The sequence below is a fragment of the Ictidomys tridecemlineatus genome, chromosome 9 (assembly GCF_052094955.1).
Source record: "Ictidomys tridecemlineatus isolate mIctTri1 chromosome 9, mIctTri1.hap1, whole genome shotgun sequence".
NCBI lineage: Eukaryota > Metazoa > Chordata > Mammalia > Rodentia > Sciuridae > Ictidomys > Ictidomys tridecemlineatus.
The window spans coordinates 18166070-18184142 of NC_135485.1; the positions used below are offsets into that span (position 1 = coordinate 18166070).

The 18073-nt window shown below is 48.0% G+C and overlaps 1 protein-coding gene across 5 annotated transcripts in view; it reads right to left on the reverse strand.

Annotated features, from left to right (window-relative positions):
* The window catches only part of Ccdc149 (coiled-coil domain containing 149), a 90578-nt gene that overhangs the window by 55750 nt on the left and 16755 nt on the right, over positions 1 to 18073 (reverse strand). For all 5 annotated transcript variants that reach the window (XM_078021147.1, XM_078021146.1, XM_078021143.1 and 2 more), the window contains exons 2-3: positions 3331 to 3492; positions 1393 to 1431 (exon numbers count right to left, since the gene is read on the reverse strand). In XM_078021147.1, coding sequence (XP_077877273.1) covers positions 1393 to 1431; positions 3331 to 3492 — 201 coding nt within the window. The remainder of the gene's footprint in view (positions 1 to 1392; positions 1432 to 3330; positions 3493 to 18073) is intronic.

Consider the following 18073-nt stretch of genomic DNA (forward strand, 5'->3'; position numbering starts at 1 on the left):
TGTCATAAATACAGAATGCCCAGCTGAATTTGAATTCCAGATGGATGTAAAATACATTCTAGTGTAAGTGTGTCCCCAACATTGCATGGGACACAACTCATACTGAAAAGTTTTTCCCTGGCTCTCTGAAATTCAACTGTCCCTGGAAGCCCTGTATTTTTATGGCTAAATGTGGCACCACAGAGAAAACAGGGACTTGGCAAGTTCATGAGACTCCAGATCCTGCGGCCCCCGGAGCCCGCACCATGTGGGAGCTTCTGTTTATGCAAGGCCATGGGTTTCTTTTGGGTTATGCAGCTTAGCATTTCTGTCACTTGCATCTCCAAACACCCTAGTCACCTGGCCACTCGAAGCCTCCAACCAGGAAGAGGGAGCCCCAGCTCCTGCCACCATGCCAAACCCTGAAGGGACAGAAACCAGATGCTGCACTAAAAATGACAATGGCAACGTTTGGGACCTTGCGCTTGTATTTTTGGAACTGCAGGAAGGCAGCTTGACAGACTTGCTGGAATCCATCAGCTCCTCCTCAGTGTAAATGCTTTACTATAAAGTCACAGAGCGTGAATTCACCTAAGACTGTCAGAATCCCTCGTGAACACCAGCCAACAAAAGTCACAGCGAAGAGGACTCCTCACAGCCACCAACTACACCAGCGACTCGGGAGTACAGACTTCAGGTTTAAACAGTAATGATGAATTTCCATGGGACTTTACTTAGGGGAAAAAAACATCAATTAGCTCCACAGGAAAATTAGACTTTGGCTCAAATGTGGAACATCACAAACTAATCCCATCAACCAGGAAGGAGGAAGGAAGGACGCAGCATTGAATGACGGAGGGTGACCACAGGACTGGGTTGCTGTTTCAGAATAAAAGTCATGGTGTGGGTGTGGATGCACCTGTGTGAAAGTGTGTGTGTGTGTGTGTGGGGTGTATTGGGCATAATGTCCACCAGCATGGATTTTACGTGCGGCACCTGGTAAATCTTCAATGAACAGGTATCATATATACTACGGTCATTGACACTCTTCAATCAACACAGGATTTTGGCGCCCATTCCAGCCAAGAATGGACAGACAGTTCCTGTGTCCTTGTTGATAGCTCCAGTTTGAAGACCTTCTCAAGTGCAGAGGCTTTCCATGACATGGGACATACCACCATGGACATCCCACCATCTGGGCACCCGGGGCACACTAACCTATAAGGGGGGCACGTCCAGCACAGAACAATGCCGGAGTGAAGGAAAGTTTAACCGGCTGTCTTTGGACATATTTGGCCAAATATCATATTTAAGGATAACCCATTTAGGGAGGCTTTGATGATCCTCTCAATTGCATAAGACGACAATAATGTTAATAAGCCAAGAGTTACCAGGATGAGGAAGAAGTCTTACCTGTTTCCTCTTTTCAGGGGGAAGTGACGGATCTCCATCCTACAAAGAAGCAAATAGGACATAGATCTTCTGTGCTTCCAGCAACTGACCAAACTCTGAACCTAAATTCAGACCTTCCCCACCTCTACCACCCTGCAATCAATTATGTGTTGAAGCAAACTCAAGTAAGCTTTTTTTTTTTAAATATTTTTTTAGTTTTAAGTGGACACAATATCTTTATTTTACATTTATGTGGTGGGAGGATCAAACCCTGTACCTCATGCATGCTAGGTGAGCACTCTAGACCACAGAGCCACAACCCCAGCCCAAATACGCTTTAAAAAAAATTAACTGTAAACTGAGCCAGAATTATTTTGGAAAATCAGTTTGTTCCAATTAGGACCAAACCTATATACTTGTCTGAACAAAAAGTTAAAAACCAGGCTCTATCAAAATCATTTCTGAGCAGAGACTAAACTGAAATAATATTTAGTTTCATTTGCATTCCTCTTTTGAGTAGTTAGTACCAAAGGGACAGTGATAGCCCACCCCCCTACCCCCCGATAAAGCCACCACCTGAGTGTTCTCTATGAGCAGAATAATGGGGGGGGATAGGATTTGCTCCACATAAAAAAGCACTATCAGAACTTTCAGTCCTGATAGACATTATGACTTTTAAGGACTAAATTCCTGTCCCTTTAGGGTCCTCGGGGAATATAAATATTCAGGGAAATAAGTAAGTGCTCACTAAACACATACTCGAAGGATGTGCTCCATGGACAAGTCAACATTATTTAAACCTGAGGAACTTCTCTATTTTTCCCTACTCTAGAGCAGTTCAGTGACCCCAACCATGGTAAAAAGTTCATAGTAGTGTCTGCACTTCCAAAAGAGACTGCATCAGTGAGGAAAAAAATAAAAATCAAGAATGCGAAACATCACCATGCAGTTGGTATTCTCTGCTTCGGGCTAAAAGGCACCCTCGAAAATCTTGCCATATGATAACCTAGGGAGAAATCTTAAGCCCCCAGATAAGGGAAAACTTATAGGAATTTGGATAGACCCTTACTATGCATGTGTTTAAACGAATGAGTTAAATCTGTACCTATGACCTAGAAAGTTGACCAAAATAAAGTGCCAAGCAACAAGGGCATGTGTTAGCCTAACACTGGCCAGATGCTGCCTGGCAGGATAGCAGGGAAGAAATGTCCTCTGCCGATGGCCCAGTGTGGTGAACACCATGGGAGTGTCCCCTGTCCACACCCTGCCTCACAGCAGCCACCAGCCACCTGCAGAGTCTGAGCCCATGGAACATGACAGGTAAGACTGAGGAAGTGAGTTTCTTACTTTGTTTAATTCAAATTAATTCAGCACTAAATTTAAAGAGTCACACGTAGCCAATGGCCTCTTTATCAAAGCAGACTTACAAGGCAGATCCTCTCTTAAAAAGTCCATATCAATGAATTAATAAGGAAGTAGTCACACACACAAGCACGTATGTACACATGGGTGTGTTCAGAGACTCCAGAGCAGGCAGCCTAGAAGCACATGCCTGTCACCAAAGGTGACTGCATTGGGGCAGAAACAGGTGGCAACTTTCAACCAACGTTTCCACTTTGGAACTGTTGGAATGCAATCATGTTTTGTTTGTTTGTTTGTTTGTCTGTTTGTTTTGGGTACCAGGATTAAACTCAGGGGCACTCGACCCCTGGGCCACACCCCAGCCCTATTTTGTATTTGATTTAGAGACAGGGTCTCGCTGAGGTGCTTAGCGCCTCACTTTCACTGAGGCTGCCTTTGAACTTGTGAGCCTCCTTCCTCAGCCTCCTGAACCGCTGGGATTACTGGATGCACCACCACATTCAGCTGAACGCAATCATTTTTTAAGACAGAAGCCATGCAACCCCCTTCCTGTCTCGGTGGAGGGCACGGGACAGGCACAGTTGGCATCATACTTACGATCAGCTCCCGGTACTTCTTTTTGAGGGACTGGTGGCGTTCTCGAAGCTGATTGGCCATGAGCTTGAACTGGTCCCTCTCCTGCTGGCAGGTGTCCAGCTCCTTGGACAGGATCAGCAGCGCCTCCTTCTTGCTCTCCAGCTTTCTCTTGCACACCAGGTACTGCAAAGCAAGGCGCCAAGAGCAGTCAGCCGCGGCTCAGGGCCTGGGTCGAACAGGCACTGGGCCTAAGATGCCAACTGCATTTTCAGGGAGCACCGAGCTGGGCACATTTGTCCTTAGGTGACACTGTGCCTACGGGCAGCTACAGGGCCCGATGTGCGATCCCCGAGAGGCAGAACCAAAACCTTGAATGTTCATGAACTTCAACAAACTGGGACAGATTAAAATAATTTAATTGTCAAATGAGTTTAAAGCAGAATATTCTTTTAAGTTACACACAGAGGTAAGTCTAGCTGGTCCCCAATTCTGTTTCAGAAAGATGCAGACATCCAGATAAGACTGTGATATAAAGACACTTAATTAAAGTAGTGTAAAAATGTTGCTAAAAATGATCACTCGGTGGTAAATTATTTGCCCAAGTTTTTAAATTTCCCTTTCTGCTTCTCTGTGTTTTCTAAAATGTCAAGAATAAACCCAAATTAGCATGGATGGTGGAATGTGATGGACATCACTATCCAAAGTACATGTATGAAGACATGAATTGGTGTGAACATTCTTTATATGCAAACAGAGGTATGAAAAATCGTTCTATCTGTGTAATAAGAATTGTGATGTATTCTGCCATCTCTTGTATTTCAAAAATAAACCCAAATGGTTTCTACAATTAAAATTGAGCATATTAGGGCTGGGGATGTGGCTCAAGTGGTAGCGCGCTCGCCTGGCATGCGTGCGGCCTGGGTTCGATCCTCAGCACCACATACAGACAAAGATGTTGTGTCCGCCAAATACTGAAAAATAAATATTAAAGTTCTCTCTCTCTCTCTCTCCCTCTTTCTCATTCTCTCTCACTCTTTAAAAAAAATTGAGCATATTATTAAAAATAATTTAGTTGGACCATAAATCATGCCTAGATTGCTCCTTCTCATAAAGCCCAGCAGACGTTTCCTCAAGTGTAAATTTGTTCATGAACTTAACCATGATATGTGCAAGTTTTTCTATGATTCAAAAGTAGAAACTAGTTTTAGGAGCTAAGTATTTTGGCCACCCTGAATTCTCCGCCAACACTTGTGCACTTGGCCAGAACTCCTGCCTCCTGGTTAGGGATTTCTTCATCCCAATCCTCTGCACCATGAACCACCCACACCTAACCATCACCCTCTGTGGCGGCCGGCGTGAGCCCACCCAGGACTCTACTTTTATTGGATATATTGCACCATCTGGTGTTATTCACACATGTGAAATGTGGTACGAAATACCTTTTGAATTTGCCCCGTAAAAGACCAAATTCAGAGCATTCATGAAAACAATTTATAGTTTCATTATACACTCTGACATGAGTACTTTGTCATTATGGACGCTCACACAAAGCCGAGAGAGAATCAGCACTCCCGTCCCCTCTGAGTCAATGCTCTTTTATGGACAAAAAGCATTACTCATATATAGTGCCTGCTCGCAACTGACTTTGTTAAGTTCAATTTCAAATAAATGAAAGGGAAAAAAGAGAGTTTTGTGCATTAGCGCAATTTTTTTTTTTGTTGGAAAAAAGTAATTGCTTAGCTTCAAAAACAAAGGGGAAAGAAAAGGCATTCTGAGCTGGGCTCGAGTTCTGAGAGAGGACACTTCACCTTGGATGAGCTTTATTCCTGGCAATAATGAGGTTGGAATCCTGCCTTACAGCGTCCTGGATTCTGGGACTTTGACATCGTCTTCATGGAGGCAAAACAGTTCTGTCGCCAGAGTGATTTCTCAAGAGTAAAATCCCAAAGAGTAAATACCAGACCCACCCTGCGATGCCCTAGGGGAGGTATTGAGATTCACCCACAGGTGACAGATCTGCCCTTGTCCCTTCAGCTATTTTTGTGCGCTCAGCAGCCTCCGTGGTCAGGATTGCAGGTGTGGGTGGCACTAAGCAGTCACCTTTGTCCCTTCAATTTTTCAGATTTAAATCTGTGGCCCCAAAGACAGGCGATGCCTTTGACTTGAGGTATGAAGCTCCCACCTGTATGGAGACACCGTAAGCTGCAGCAGGGAGCCTAGGCTGGGACGTCTGGTCTAAAGACGGGGACAGTGAAGGGCCACTTCTTATTGGCAAAGTGGAGATTTGAGTTCCCTGGCCTTGATGGCCGCCTGTTAAGGTTCCAGAGAAACCATTTTCCTTCCAAGGTCCAGGGGGGACCTCGAAGCCAAGAGGGCAGCCACAGCCTCCTGGCTCTGGGTCTAAAGTGCCTGCAAGGAAACCGGCACTGCTAAGCCCCAGGGGCCTGGGCTTTGAGGAGCGGAGCTCTGCAGGGCTACTCCCCTGCGGGCATGGGAAACAGAAGATTATAAGCTCCATGGAAACAGAAGAAAGAAAATACAGTCTATATAGGACCAAAGCCACACCAAGGAAAGAGCTGTCTTTAGAAAGTCAAGGCTGAGCCAGGTGCAATGGCACATGCCTGTAATCCCAGTGGCTCAGGAGGCCAAGGCAGGAGGATCGAAAGTTCAAAGCCAGCCTCAGCATCTTAGCTGAGGCCCAAAGCAACTTAGTGAGACCCTGTATCACAATAAAAAATAAAAAGGGCTGGGCATGTGACTCAGTGGTTAAGTGCCCCTGGGTTCAATCCCTGGTACAGAAAAAGAAAGTCAATGCTGGACTCTTTCGCATGTGATGGTCTAGAGCTCTGGCTTTCAAAAATTTCATTCCATGTCATTTATTTGTATCAGCAGGACAAGAATCAGGCTGAAGTCTTGCTTATAAAACAGGCTGAAGTGGAGCTGAGCTCTGTAGAGCTGGCAGAGTGGACAGCTGCCTAGACAGTCCCTTGAGTCCACAGGGAACACTGCATGATCCAGGAATAAATATTGCCATGTTAAGGTACTGAGATTTGAGGGTTGTTTGTTATAGTAGCTGAATTCAGCCCATCCTGACTAATACAGCCTACATGAAAGAATGTGAGGGTGTGGGGCTGGCGGAGAGTACACTCACCCCTGCCCTGAGCCTGTGTTGTGTCACTCCGATGATGAAGAGGCGTAATGTTGCCACTATTCATATTACTATTAACAAGAAAAGGCAGTTGTGTGAACGTGCTTTACATGTATGATCTCCTTAGATCCTCACCAAAACACAATGACGTTACAGTGTCTTTATCATCGATATTTTATAAATGAGGGAGGATTGAATGAAAGAGCTTAAATAATGTGCCAAAGGATGGGCAGAATCAGAATTTAAACCCGGATCTTTTTTAAAAAATCTTTTTTTGTAGCTGTAGTTGGACACTATACCTTTATTTTATTTATTTATCTTTATATGGTGCTGAGGATCGAACCCAGGGCCTCACACGTGCTAGGCAAGTGCCCTACCACTGAGCTACAACCCCAGCCCTGAACCCAGATCTTTACAGACCCAGCCTGGGGAACCCCAATTCCTGAAAAATGGTCAGCATTCTGTACCCCTCCCAAAAAATTAGAATCATCATGGAGTTGGGGCTACATCTAGTTGGTGTTCTTAGAGTACGGAAGGTAAGAAGGGAATGTTTAATTTGGCTACTTTTCTGAATTTGCTAGAATAAATGGGTATGAAAATTTTTATTTATTCATGTAACTCTCTTTAAAACTAGTGCCAGTTTGTCTGAAACATTCCCCAGTGCAAGGCCAGACAGGAAATGAAAAAGAAAAGATCCCCAAGGATCCCTCCTCCGCTTCTCGTGAGGACCCAAGTGGAAATAATAAGGTTCCCATCCACTCTTGGGAAATGGGGTAGAACGGCAAGGCCTGGGAAGGAATGAGCGTTGTCTTCTCAAAGTGGACTGAGCCCAACTCGAGTTTTCTGTAAGCTCACAAACATCTCCTGGGCGCCTCCTTTGGGTTGGGCCCTGAGCAGAGCTCAGGTTCCCCCAGAGGGATAAATGGTCCTGCTGAGTGTTGAAAAGCAAAAATGGGGTGCCTAGATGAAGCAGTTTCCCTTCCTCTTATCCTGAAATCCCTGAAGACCAGACACATTTTCCCGTCTGGTGAGGGGCTGAGCTGATCTGAAGGTGCTTGTGATCTTGGTCCCGGAGCGCGATCGTCATACAGGTGCTGGGGGAAGGTCGGTGGGTTTGCTCCAGCGGCTGCCCAAGCCCCTGCTGGGGGGACACGGAGCATTCAGCATGCTCATCACCATTCCCTTCAGATGCCCCCAACTCCTGCACCCGGAACCATCTGGGGCCCAAGGACTGTGGATTTAGAAGCTAGCGTTTATTTGAAAGTCACCCTGGCAAACCTCTGCCTAGTCTCCGGAACGTGTATGACTGAAATCGAGCCTTTCTCAAACAGTGGTTGCCCCCTTAAAGCAGGCATCAGATTTCCACATGAACCTTCAAACTCACACTGTGCCTCTGCCTATTTCCAGAGCCTCCTATTTCCTCTCTTTCACAATCAGCACCCAAGGCTGGAGCTGGGAGGAGCCTCACAGATAACCCCAGTGACTCTCCCGACTGCAAAGAACAAAGTTCCTGTCAGCCAGAATATTCCAGAACATCCATAATATCCCATGGTGTTTTGAATCGTGGTCATGATCCATTAGTCTGGGTAGTGAAATCAATTCAGTTGTAACTCTCATTTTCTTTAATAGGAAAAAAAGAAAGAAAGAAAGAAAGATACAGAACTGAGCAGAAACTATCAGAGTGCGTCCTGTACGGTAAGGGTTAGTGGCTTCGAGGGCGGCCACTTTAGAAGTGTGAAAGTCACTATCACTGCACACTTTCTCATTCTTTCAACAGATGTTTAAATAATCTCGTGCCAGGCACAAGAGAAACACAGGTCGGGGGTGGGGCGGGGGGAAAGAGCTTCAGAGATGATGCTGGGCATGAGCGGGCACCAAAGGCACCCAGACAACTGTCACTGCGTAAGGGAGTCATCAGCTCTGTCTTTTCGACTGAGGCAAGCTCTGATTAGTCAGGACTGAAGTGCGCCATGTTAACATGCCATGTAAAGTGTTTTAAAAATTAGACATTACTTGTGCATCATTTAAGGCAAACGAAGCATTTGCATGCTCTCGCTTAATAACCAAAACTGTGATGACTGGGACCAGAACTGTTTTTCCCATTATATAGGCAAAGTAGCTGGGATTCAGAAAGGTTCAGTGTCTTTCTCAGGGGCACACTACTCAAAGCAGAAGTTTCCAGTAGACGTTCCAAGCTCCTTTTACTCTTCGACATTGGTAGCAAATAAGTTATCAGCAGTTCAACACGTTACTTCTCTGGGACAGAAGCGTATTTTCAACAAGACGCTCCTAGAGGTAACTATTCAGCTCTAAGGGAAGTATCTGTGTCCCACCCCAGGACCTTTGCACAGTCGTTCCCTGTTTGCAGTGCTCCCCCCATTCCCTGGCTTTGTCCAAATCCTTGCTGTTTCCTTTTCCGGATGATTGTCCCTCTCTGGTACCACCGGGACTCTCAGTTCCATTATCTGATTTTACTTGGCTTTGCAGCATTTACCACTACTTGACCTTGGGTTACACATTTGGTTATGGGTTTATTTTCAGCTTCACTTTCCCCATGACAGCAGACTTCATTCCATTCATCCCTTCTCCCCAGCACTGAGAAAAACGCAAGGTGCCCACCTGGTGCTACAGCAAAGTGCTGTGCAAACTGTCTCCATCCATCCTCTGTGTGTAAGTGTAAATATGTCCGTGTAGATGTAAACTAGGTGACACAATGAGAATGCAGGTACAGTCACACACAGAGAATGAGGAAACCCCAACGTCATCTCACCCCAGCTTCACCGTACCTGTGGCATATGTGGTCTAGATGCCCAAACTCTCAGCAAAGAAAGACCACAGGAATCGTAGCCCCGGCTCCTCATGCTACAGACAAGGAAACTGGGGCTCCCCATGTGGAGGTGACTTATCCAAGGTTGCTGCAGGACTCAAGGTCGGACCTAAACTGAGGATTCTTTTCAGTCCAAGCATAGTGCTCTTTTTATGCCACCAAATTCATACAAACTATGGCTAGTCCATGAGCTTAGAATTTATCATTTGTCATATAGAAGATAATAACGAAGGTAATAGGTAGCCTGATTATCAATCACTAACAGTACTAACTCCAAGATGCTAAACACCGTAAGAAAGTTACAAAACTTTAAAGAAAGTTACAAAACTCTCAAAACAGAGAGAAATGAAGCTTGGGGGTCATCGTGGAGGTCATAGCAGAAGGAGCCCAAATGTGGGACTTCGATCTTGGCTTTGCCACTTTCTAGCTATGTGATCAACTACCCAGCCTCTCTTTTTATTAAGTGTCCCCACTTACTGGATATACAGTGTTAGGGACAAAGCTGTCCCTGTTTAATAAACAGGGATAGTTTTAGTACCGTCACAGGATTGGTGCAAGGAACAGTTCGTATATGTAAAGTGGTCAGTGTCGAATGTGTGTTGTCATTACTGCTATACCCTAAGAACATGAAATGCAGAAAATTTCATCTTTGTTATAATAACATTGTGCTTTACATACACTTCATTTGGGGCATTATGTCTCTTTTTATCACGAGGAGGGAGTGATCACAGCTGGGCAAAGAAGGCGTTCAAAGAGCTGGAAGAAGATGCGTCATTTGAAATGCACCCTAAAGGACAGGGAGAGGGACACACAGTGTTTGTGGACACCACAGCACTGGGTGAACAACCTCCAGGCAGGGACGCAGCCACAGAGTGGCACAGAGGCCAGCGGTCCCGCTGGGAGGAGCTGGGTGCAAAGGGAGTGGCCGCCTGGGCTGGCCGGGTGGGTGGGGTGGGGGAGCTGGAGGGACAGGCCAGGTCCTGGTGCTGCTGAGCACTGCAGGTCTATCAGATCTTATTAGCTGGAAGGAGCCTAAAAGTCTGTGGATGGGAGAGCATCACAAGGAGCCCTCTTAGGAAGACAGCCCCATGGTGGCATCCTGTGGAGCAAGTGACACCACACCGCGCGGGGTGGGCAGGGGAGGAGAGAGCAGCCTGGCCCAGGGGCCACCCAGACACGCCACCCACCCTGCAGCTTGACGGGATTTGGCAGACCCCAGGGAACCCACTGGCTCCGCTGCTTCCCAGCGTTCTCTTATCACACTGCCTAACGCGACACCGTCAGCAGGCTCTGTCCAGGCAACCGCAGGCCCACATGGACTCAGCCATGACACCCGGTATCAGTCCCATCAGTGGGCCAGTGGGTCACCTGGCTGCCAGGTGACCTTTACAATCCAAAGGGCCGAGCTGAGCAGGGCAAAGCCAGGAAACATATCCATTTCCAGTCCCTCGGGCAGGGCCAAGGGATCTGCACTGTATTCTCTTTATGCTGATTCTGTTGGTTGGGTCCACACGTAGAATAGGGACCATGGACTCTTGTTCTCCTTCCAGCCTCAGGAAAGGAGGAATTCAGTTAGTTTTCAGGAAGGGGAAGGAAAAGAGAAATGAGCATTTTGTGAATGCTGACTAGGTGCCAGGCCTGGTCTGGGGTGATGACCACAAGACCTTTTATTGACCATGACAGCAGCAACAGCAGCCCGTTTGGTGGTCCTACTCTTCTCCAAACTCTGCTCGATGCTCCCTGGAAATGTCATATAGGACCCCTACGGCCGCCCTCTGCACCAGGCCGTAAGACCAGCCCCATCTTAGAGATGAGGACACTGAAGCTCAGCGGGGCCCATCATCCTTCATCCCAAAGGCAGGACATGAGGGAGCCAAGCGGGTGTTGCACCTGTCAGTCAGGACTCTTTGGTGGTGAGCGACTCTAACACAGGAAGGTGCTGGAAGGACAGGGGCCCTCACAGCCTTGGCAGGAAGACAGCACAGGTCTAGCTAGGCAACTCTGGATGCTGGGGACAGGAAGGACCTGGCACCACCAACTGTGAGGTCTCATTGCAGGAAAGTTCTGGCTGCAGATGGGGTACACTGAACTCCCCTATGCCTCGGGCTCTCTGTCTCTCTGTTCAAGAGTGTCTCCAACTGGCCTCTGACGTGCCATTCTTGGGCTGCTTGGGGACAGGGAACAGGTCCCCAGTCCCCGTTGCATGCAGGCTGTACCCAATGGTCATACAAGTGAGAAATAGAGATGCACGGTGGAAACAAATGCTTTCCACCCCAACTCAGGGGAGACCCTTCCACTGTGTTTATTTCTCTGTCTTGCTAAAGTCCCTCTTCTTGTGGTTCATGAGTAAAGGTTCTATAAGAAACACTGGTCGTTTAATAAGAATTTTCTTTATGTGAGTCGACCTCTGTACCCCTGTGAACCACGCACAGAAACCCATGCACCACGCAACCGGGGCTCAGACACACTCCTGCTGAGGCCCCCACTGCTGCAACTGCGCGTACACTGGCCACCAGGAGCAGGGAGCAAGCCACACACCATACGCCGGGTAATCAATGAACTGTGAATGGAATACATATGGGAAAATACGCCCAGTTTTCTGGCATGTATACTTTCTATCATGAAATATTTTTATTATCCATTCAAAAAGAGATCTCTTTTGAATTGCATTTCAATTACACTTTTTAAAGCAGAATTCATAACTCATTTGTCCATGTAAACACGTGCCCACACACAAACACCCTGGAGGTAGCCTCATACCCTTCGTCTTACAAACCCTAATCCACAGTTTTCTCTGTTGAGTGGCTTTTATCTACCTGTTTCCTGTTATCTGCAATAAAGCAAATCATAATTGCTACAAGGAAGACCATAATAATTAAACGACTATCTGACATACTACATTACTGTTTGGATGGCTTTACGACCAGATAACTACTGCTGAGAGACGAAGGTGGCGGGGTGTCAGGGGGGTAGCTCTGCCAAGTGACCCTCTCAGCCAATCCATGACTCGTGGTCCCCGGTGACTTTTACTGATGTGAACAGGCTACCGCTCATCAACTGCTGCAAAGCCCTGCCCGCTGATCCAGCAGACTCCCCAGGTAACCAGAAACACACGGAGCTGAAGGGGTGGCGTTCAGGAAGAATGTGGAAGCTTCCCACTGCAGGCCACCTCTTTCTCAGAGGACCCCCTGCCCCGTTGCTCTAGTCTGAGTCTTCCCTGTCCCCCAGAGGCCCTGAGTTGCAGTCTTGCTCCCTGGAGCCTGCTGTTGGGAGGGGAGGGGACCTTTGGGGGCAGGGCTTAGAGGAAGGCCTTCGTGTCCTTGGGAATGCCCTGGGAAGGGAGGGTGGGACCCCGGGCCCTTCCTCTTTGGCAAACTGGCCATGAGGCGAGTGCTCTGCCACGCGTTCCCACCACGATGCGCTGACTCACCGCAGGCCCAAAAGCAACAGGGCTACCTAACCTGGCCTAGGACCTCTAAATCTGAGCCCAAGTAACCCTTTTCTCTAAGTAAGTTGACTATCTCCGGGGATTTGTTTCATTGTCAGGTCACATACCCGCTCTCCACCTTCTACTGTTAGGGCCTTCTCCCCTGACATCCTCTGCCTTCCCATCTAACAAGCCGCCGGGTAAACCGCAGCCACCATCAACACCTTCTCAACCCAAGAAGCCGTCCTCGGCTGGGGCGGAGGGCAGGGTGACCTCTGCCTGCCGCTGCCTCTTCCGGCTTCCCTATCTACTCCAGATCCCAGACTCCTTGAGAAACACAAATCAAGGCCCTCCCGCCCTCCTTTAACAAAAAGCTCTAGTACCAAGGAGACTGGCAAATAAGTCCCCTGATATGTGGCTGCATGTGCCTCGCTGACTTGATGGCCCACGGCCCTTCTGCACGCTCCGTCACACCCACCTGCCCCACTCCCACACTCTCTCCCTTTCCTGCCTCCCTCTCTCTTCCCTTTCTGTGTCCTGGACCTGGCTCTGGGGCGGGAAACACTCCGCCATCCCCAGGCACAGGAAGAGCTGACTACCTGGCTTTACCTGGATTACCACCACCTGGCCCAGAGGAATGCACATGCGCACCCTGTGCCCCGCCCACCTGGCAGCCTGCCTTGCACCAGGGTCATCTCTTTCACTTGGCATCTCCAGGGTGGGCGGAGCTCAGCCCCTGGCCCGTGGTGTGTGCTCAGTCTTCACTGGAGACATAAGTGAATTTCAGTTTCCACTGAACCCGTGCATGCGTATGTCGATTTAGACTGTACTGATATACTTACATATTTCCTGGTGCTGGTCATCAGTTAAACACCATGTTAGCCTTGAGTTTTGGAGGGGGAATCTCAGTGTGCACGGGAAGAGTGCAGGATGTTTCCTATGGGATTATCCAAAACTCCCTTTGTATGCTGACCTCGTTTTCATCACAAGGAGTGCTTCCCTACCATTCCAGGGCCCTATAGTCCCTTCCTTACCTTCCTTCTCAGAAGTCCTGCAGATTGGCAACCCAGCACAGGCATACAGGACTGTCCCTTGCAGACACAGGTACTGAACTTCTCCAGACACCAGTTTGGGTGTGTACAGAGTAAAAGGCCAGGCAGGTCCGCCTCCGTTGCTGGTTTTATCGAATCTCCTGCCCACAGCCCTGGCCTGGTGGATATACCTAGCACTGCCCTCTTCTAAATCTGTGTTGGCCTCTGTAATTTTCAGATAACATTTCAGCAATTTCAAGTTGGTGGTTAATGATTCTGATGCCATTCTCTAAGATGAATTTTTTTATGATCTACCTTTCTCAGACCCACCATCCCATTTTTCCCTCTCCACATTACTTTCGACAGGCAAACTTTGATTATTTGAATGCCCCAGGGGATGTGCTGGAATTTAAGTTAAGTGAGATTTCAGGTAATTGGAAGAGTTTATAATGTGAACTGCAGTAGCTGGGGGCTATGTGAAATTCCTGACAGTCTTGGCTAACTGAAGTCTTGAATAACCAAGCTTCATCTGGATATCCATCCCAGTCCTTTCACTCTTCCTATCCCCCTTCTCATCTTCCTAGCCCCTATGCTCTCTACCAAGCATTCCCTGTGCTTCTGGGCCCATGAGATGAAGAGAAAACATGAGAAAGAGGATTGTTCTCCTTCCATTGCCCATAAATGGGCCAAGGGACCCCCTCTCCTTCGCCAAAGATGGCATAGATTGTTTTAAGTCACTGCCTGCCCACATGAAGATGCTGTGTCCCCAGTCCCCTGCCTCAAGCTCAGGCCAAGATGTTGACAGTGGGACCCTGGTTCTGCTTTGCACCAGAGACCATGTGTTCAAGCTAGAGCTTGCAAATGAGCCACAGTCAAGGGTCCCCCACTTCCAGCTGGGGTACCGGGGGACCTGGGATATGCCAGATACAGAGGTGGCCTATGAGACAGGATTAAACAGTGCCTCACCCACTTCAGTTACATGCTGAGCCTAACAGTCCCGTATGGAGTGGGTGATGGACAGCTGGTCACCACCTTCTAGAATAACAATTCCACTCAGTAGCAGAGGGCTCTTTTTGCAGGCAGGATATTGGTAAAGTGTTGGTAAGGCGTACACGATATTTTGGTCAGACTGACTTTAAATGTGAAACTCCTGTGGCTCGTCTTCCAAACACTGGGAGGCGGAGGGGAAGGGTGTGTTGCTTCTGCTTTGCAGGGGAGGCACCGAGAGGGCCAAGGAGTGGCAGGGGCAGAACTAAAACCAGTTCCTGGCTGCCCTTGGGCCAGGTGGGAAGGCACCCAGGAGACCCAGACAAAACGTGGCACCTGGGATGTGGAGTGTGGGTCTCACAGCCATTGCATACCAAGGGGACCAGAAGGAGCCCTCACCCACTCTGTGACTCTGTTTTCTCTTCTATAATAAATAATGATATTATAAATAATCATGATTTTGGACCCAGTGCTTCAGATGAACCAATCATTAATCCCCAAGGCCATTCCAAAAGGAGAGATTACTGTCCCCTTTTATAAATTTTAAGCCTCTAAGAGATTTCTAAAAACAAGTAAAAATAATGACAACAAATTCCTGCAGCTGATAAGAGATAAAGGTGGGATTTGAACCCAGGCTTGCTCCATACCATTTCTACCACAGCCCCACAGCCCCTCACAGGAGGCCGTAGGAGTCCATAAAAGAGGGCACCTAAAAGAACCACTCAATAGACTCCAAAGGCACCAATCTTAACACAGAAATCAAAAGAACAGTTTTTGTCCCATTCAAGACGAAAATCATCTCCACTCCTGCTTGTGGAGAGGTCTTGCTTTTCTGGTGAACACTATCCCCTGCTGGAGTGACCAGTCCCCTGAGGCCAGAGCACTGGAGACAGAGTCAACTGGAGGGGACGATGTGTGGGAACAGTCCCAGTGTCCACCCTCTGACACTCCAGTCTCGGGTACAAATCCTCCAACAGGCAAGGAGGTGTCCCATCCCAGTCTGCCCCAAGTGGCAGGCATCTGCAGGCTTGAGATCTTGAAATCAGCCATGCACACCCACCGCCACTTCATCCCCAAGTAAGCAGGCCTCTGACCACCACCTGCCAAGCTTTCAACCAGTCACCATCATTACAGTCCTTCTCCCTGGATGAGAACCTCAGAGAAAGTACTAAAGGGCCACTTGGGCCACAAATTGTCACCTACAGGTGTCCCCAGCTGAAGCTCTGTCTACCCTGCTCATATTTTCCTGAGCACTGCTAATTAGCTCCTGCAGTGCGTCTTCCTCGTGCTTACGTTTTTTCCCCGCCATCTCCAGGCGTCACTGATGAGTGACAAATTTTCCTCAACAAGAACCATGAGTTCTGAAGCCAGCCCACAGGAAAAAATCAGCAGAGATTCTTCCAGGACAGGGGAGATGATTGAGACCACTGGAGTTTTCAGAGGACAAACTAAACTGTAACCACTGAAGGCGGGGATTCTACCATCCGGGGCTGTTTCTCTGGCCAATAACTGTGCAAATGGGTTGATTATGTTAGTGAATGGCTCTCAGGGGTGACCCGAGTAAGTTATGGCCTTCCAGGAAGAGGGAGAAAACCTCACTGGCTACAAATCACCAGCCGACTGCAAGCCAATGCGGGGCCCAGTTTTACTCGTTTTCCTTGACAGTCCATTCATCCACCCCCACCACTGTCTCCGTCCCCACCGTTCACCAGGGCAGTGTTTAAATGGCAATAAGACGGGTGGTTGGGTTTACTTGTCTGCGTGTTTTTGATACCTGACCAAAACACCCCTGGCATTAAACCCAGGTATGACTGACACAGGTAAAGTCAAAGGATGAGTACTTCTCTTTCAGTATAAAAGTTCAAAGATAATTAGGATTGTCATCAAGAGTGGCATCAAAATAGCTCTACCACTCCCCAGCATCCATCCTAAAGAATTAAAGTCACCGTACTGTAGTGATACATTCATACCCATGTTTTATTAGCAGCAAATTCACAATCGCCGAACAGTGGAACCAGTCTAGATGTCCATCAATGGATGAATGGATAAAGAAAATGTATATACATATAAAATGGAGTTTTACTCAACCATAAAATAAAATAAAATTATGTCATTTGCAGGAAAAAAAAAAAGGCACTACTCAGTACATGACCGAGCTGACCAGTCAAATAGGAGAGGAAACTCAGAGGCAGAGTGCTGGAAGGACACAGTAGCAGAGGACAAGCCAAGTGAGACCCTGGGTCCCAACCCCCGCCCTCACTTCTGAGTAATCTTGAGCAAGTCAATCCATCTCTTGCTGAGCCTAGACCTTCCATCTGTAAGACGGGGGCCATGCCATACCTATATCATAGGGCTTAATGATTACATGAGACTGTGCGAACCAGGTGTCAGCCTAGTGATCAGCACGTGGCCATCACTTACTAAGAGATCAACATCGGCCCCATCATCAGCATCTTCTTCATGGACATCACCGGCGCCAGCTGCTGTCCACACCAGGTGACAGGGCACAAAGCCTGAAATAATTGAAAGGCCTGCCCAATCGGATGGGCTCAGAACCCAGATACGACCACAGCAGCATTAGCCAACACGGATGGTGGCACTGTTCTGGGCACTTCCCTCACATTAGCTCCCTTGACCTCACGACGAGGCCCTACCAGGGGATCCCATGAGGGTCCGACATTCACACAAAGCACTGGACCACGGGATGGAGGCAGAAGTGTCCTGTGGGACTCCAGATTCCCTTAAAGGGAGGAACACTCTTCTTCCTGTCCCCCTTCCAGCCACACACGGGTCCACAAAGCACAAAGCCTCCTTCTTGGGATGGTGGGGGCCAGAGAAATGGAAAGTTCGCTGGACTCTGACAACGGAGCCACGGTACAGGCTGTCTTGAGAGAGACAGTTCTGTATTCCCTAGGACACTTGTCTCTCTGGACCATAGTAATGTAATCCTAAGGAGCAAACCAAGGTCATACCCACGTGCCCAAGGCCCAAACCAACCTTGAGGAAAGCTGGCATGTGCATCGTAAGGACAATGTGTAATTGGAGTTATAGGAGTTATAGGTTATAGGAGTCACCACTGCCGACATGGATCTCCAAGACACAAAGGTGTGAGAGCACCTTATTAGGGCATGAAAGGGGGTTTTAAATGTAAGAATATTTCCCTTCTGGCACCATCATCCAAATACATACTTTCTGAAAGTAAGTACGTCAGTGTGCCAGGTTGGTTGGTCCACTCGGTCACTAAGGCTCCAGCAGAGTGGGAAAAACAGGCTCCAGGATCAGAAAGCTTGGGGATCGTGCCCCAGCTCCTGCGTTTCTCACACGCTCCCTTCTGCCTGCTTAGC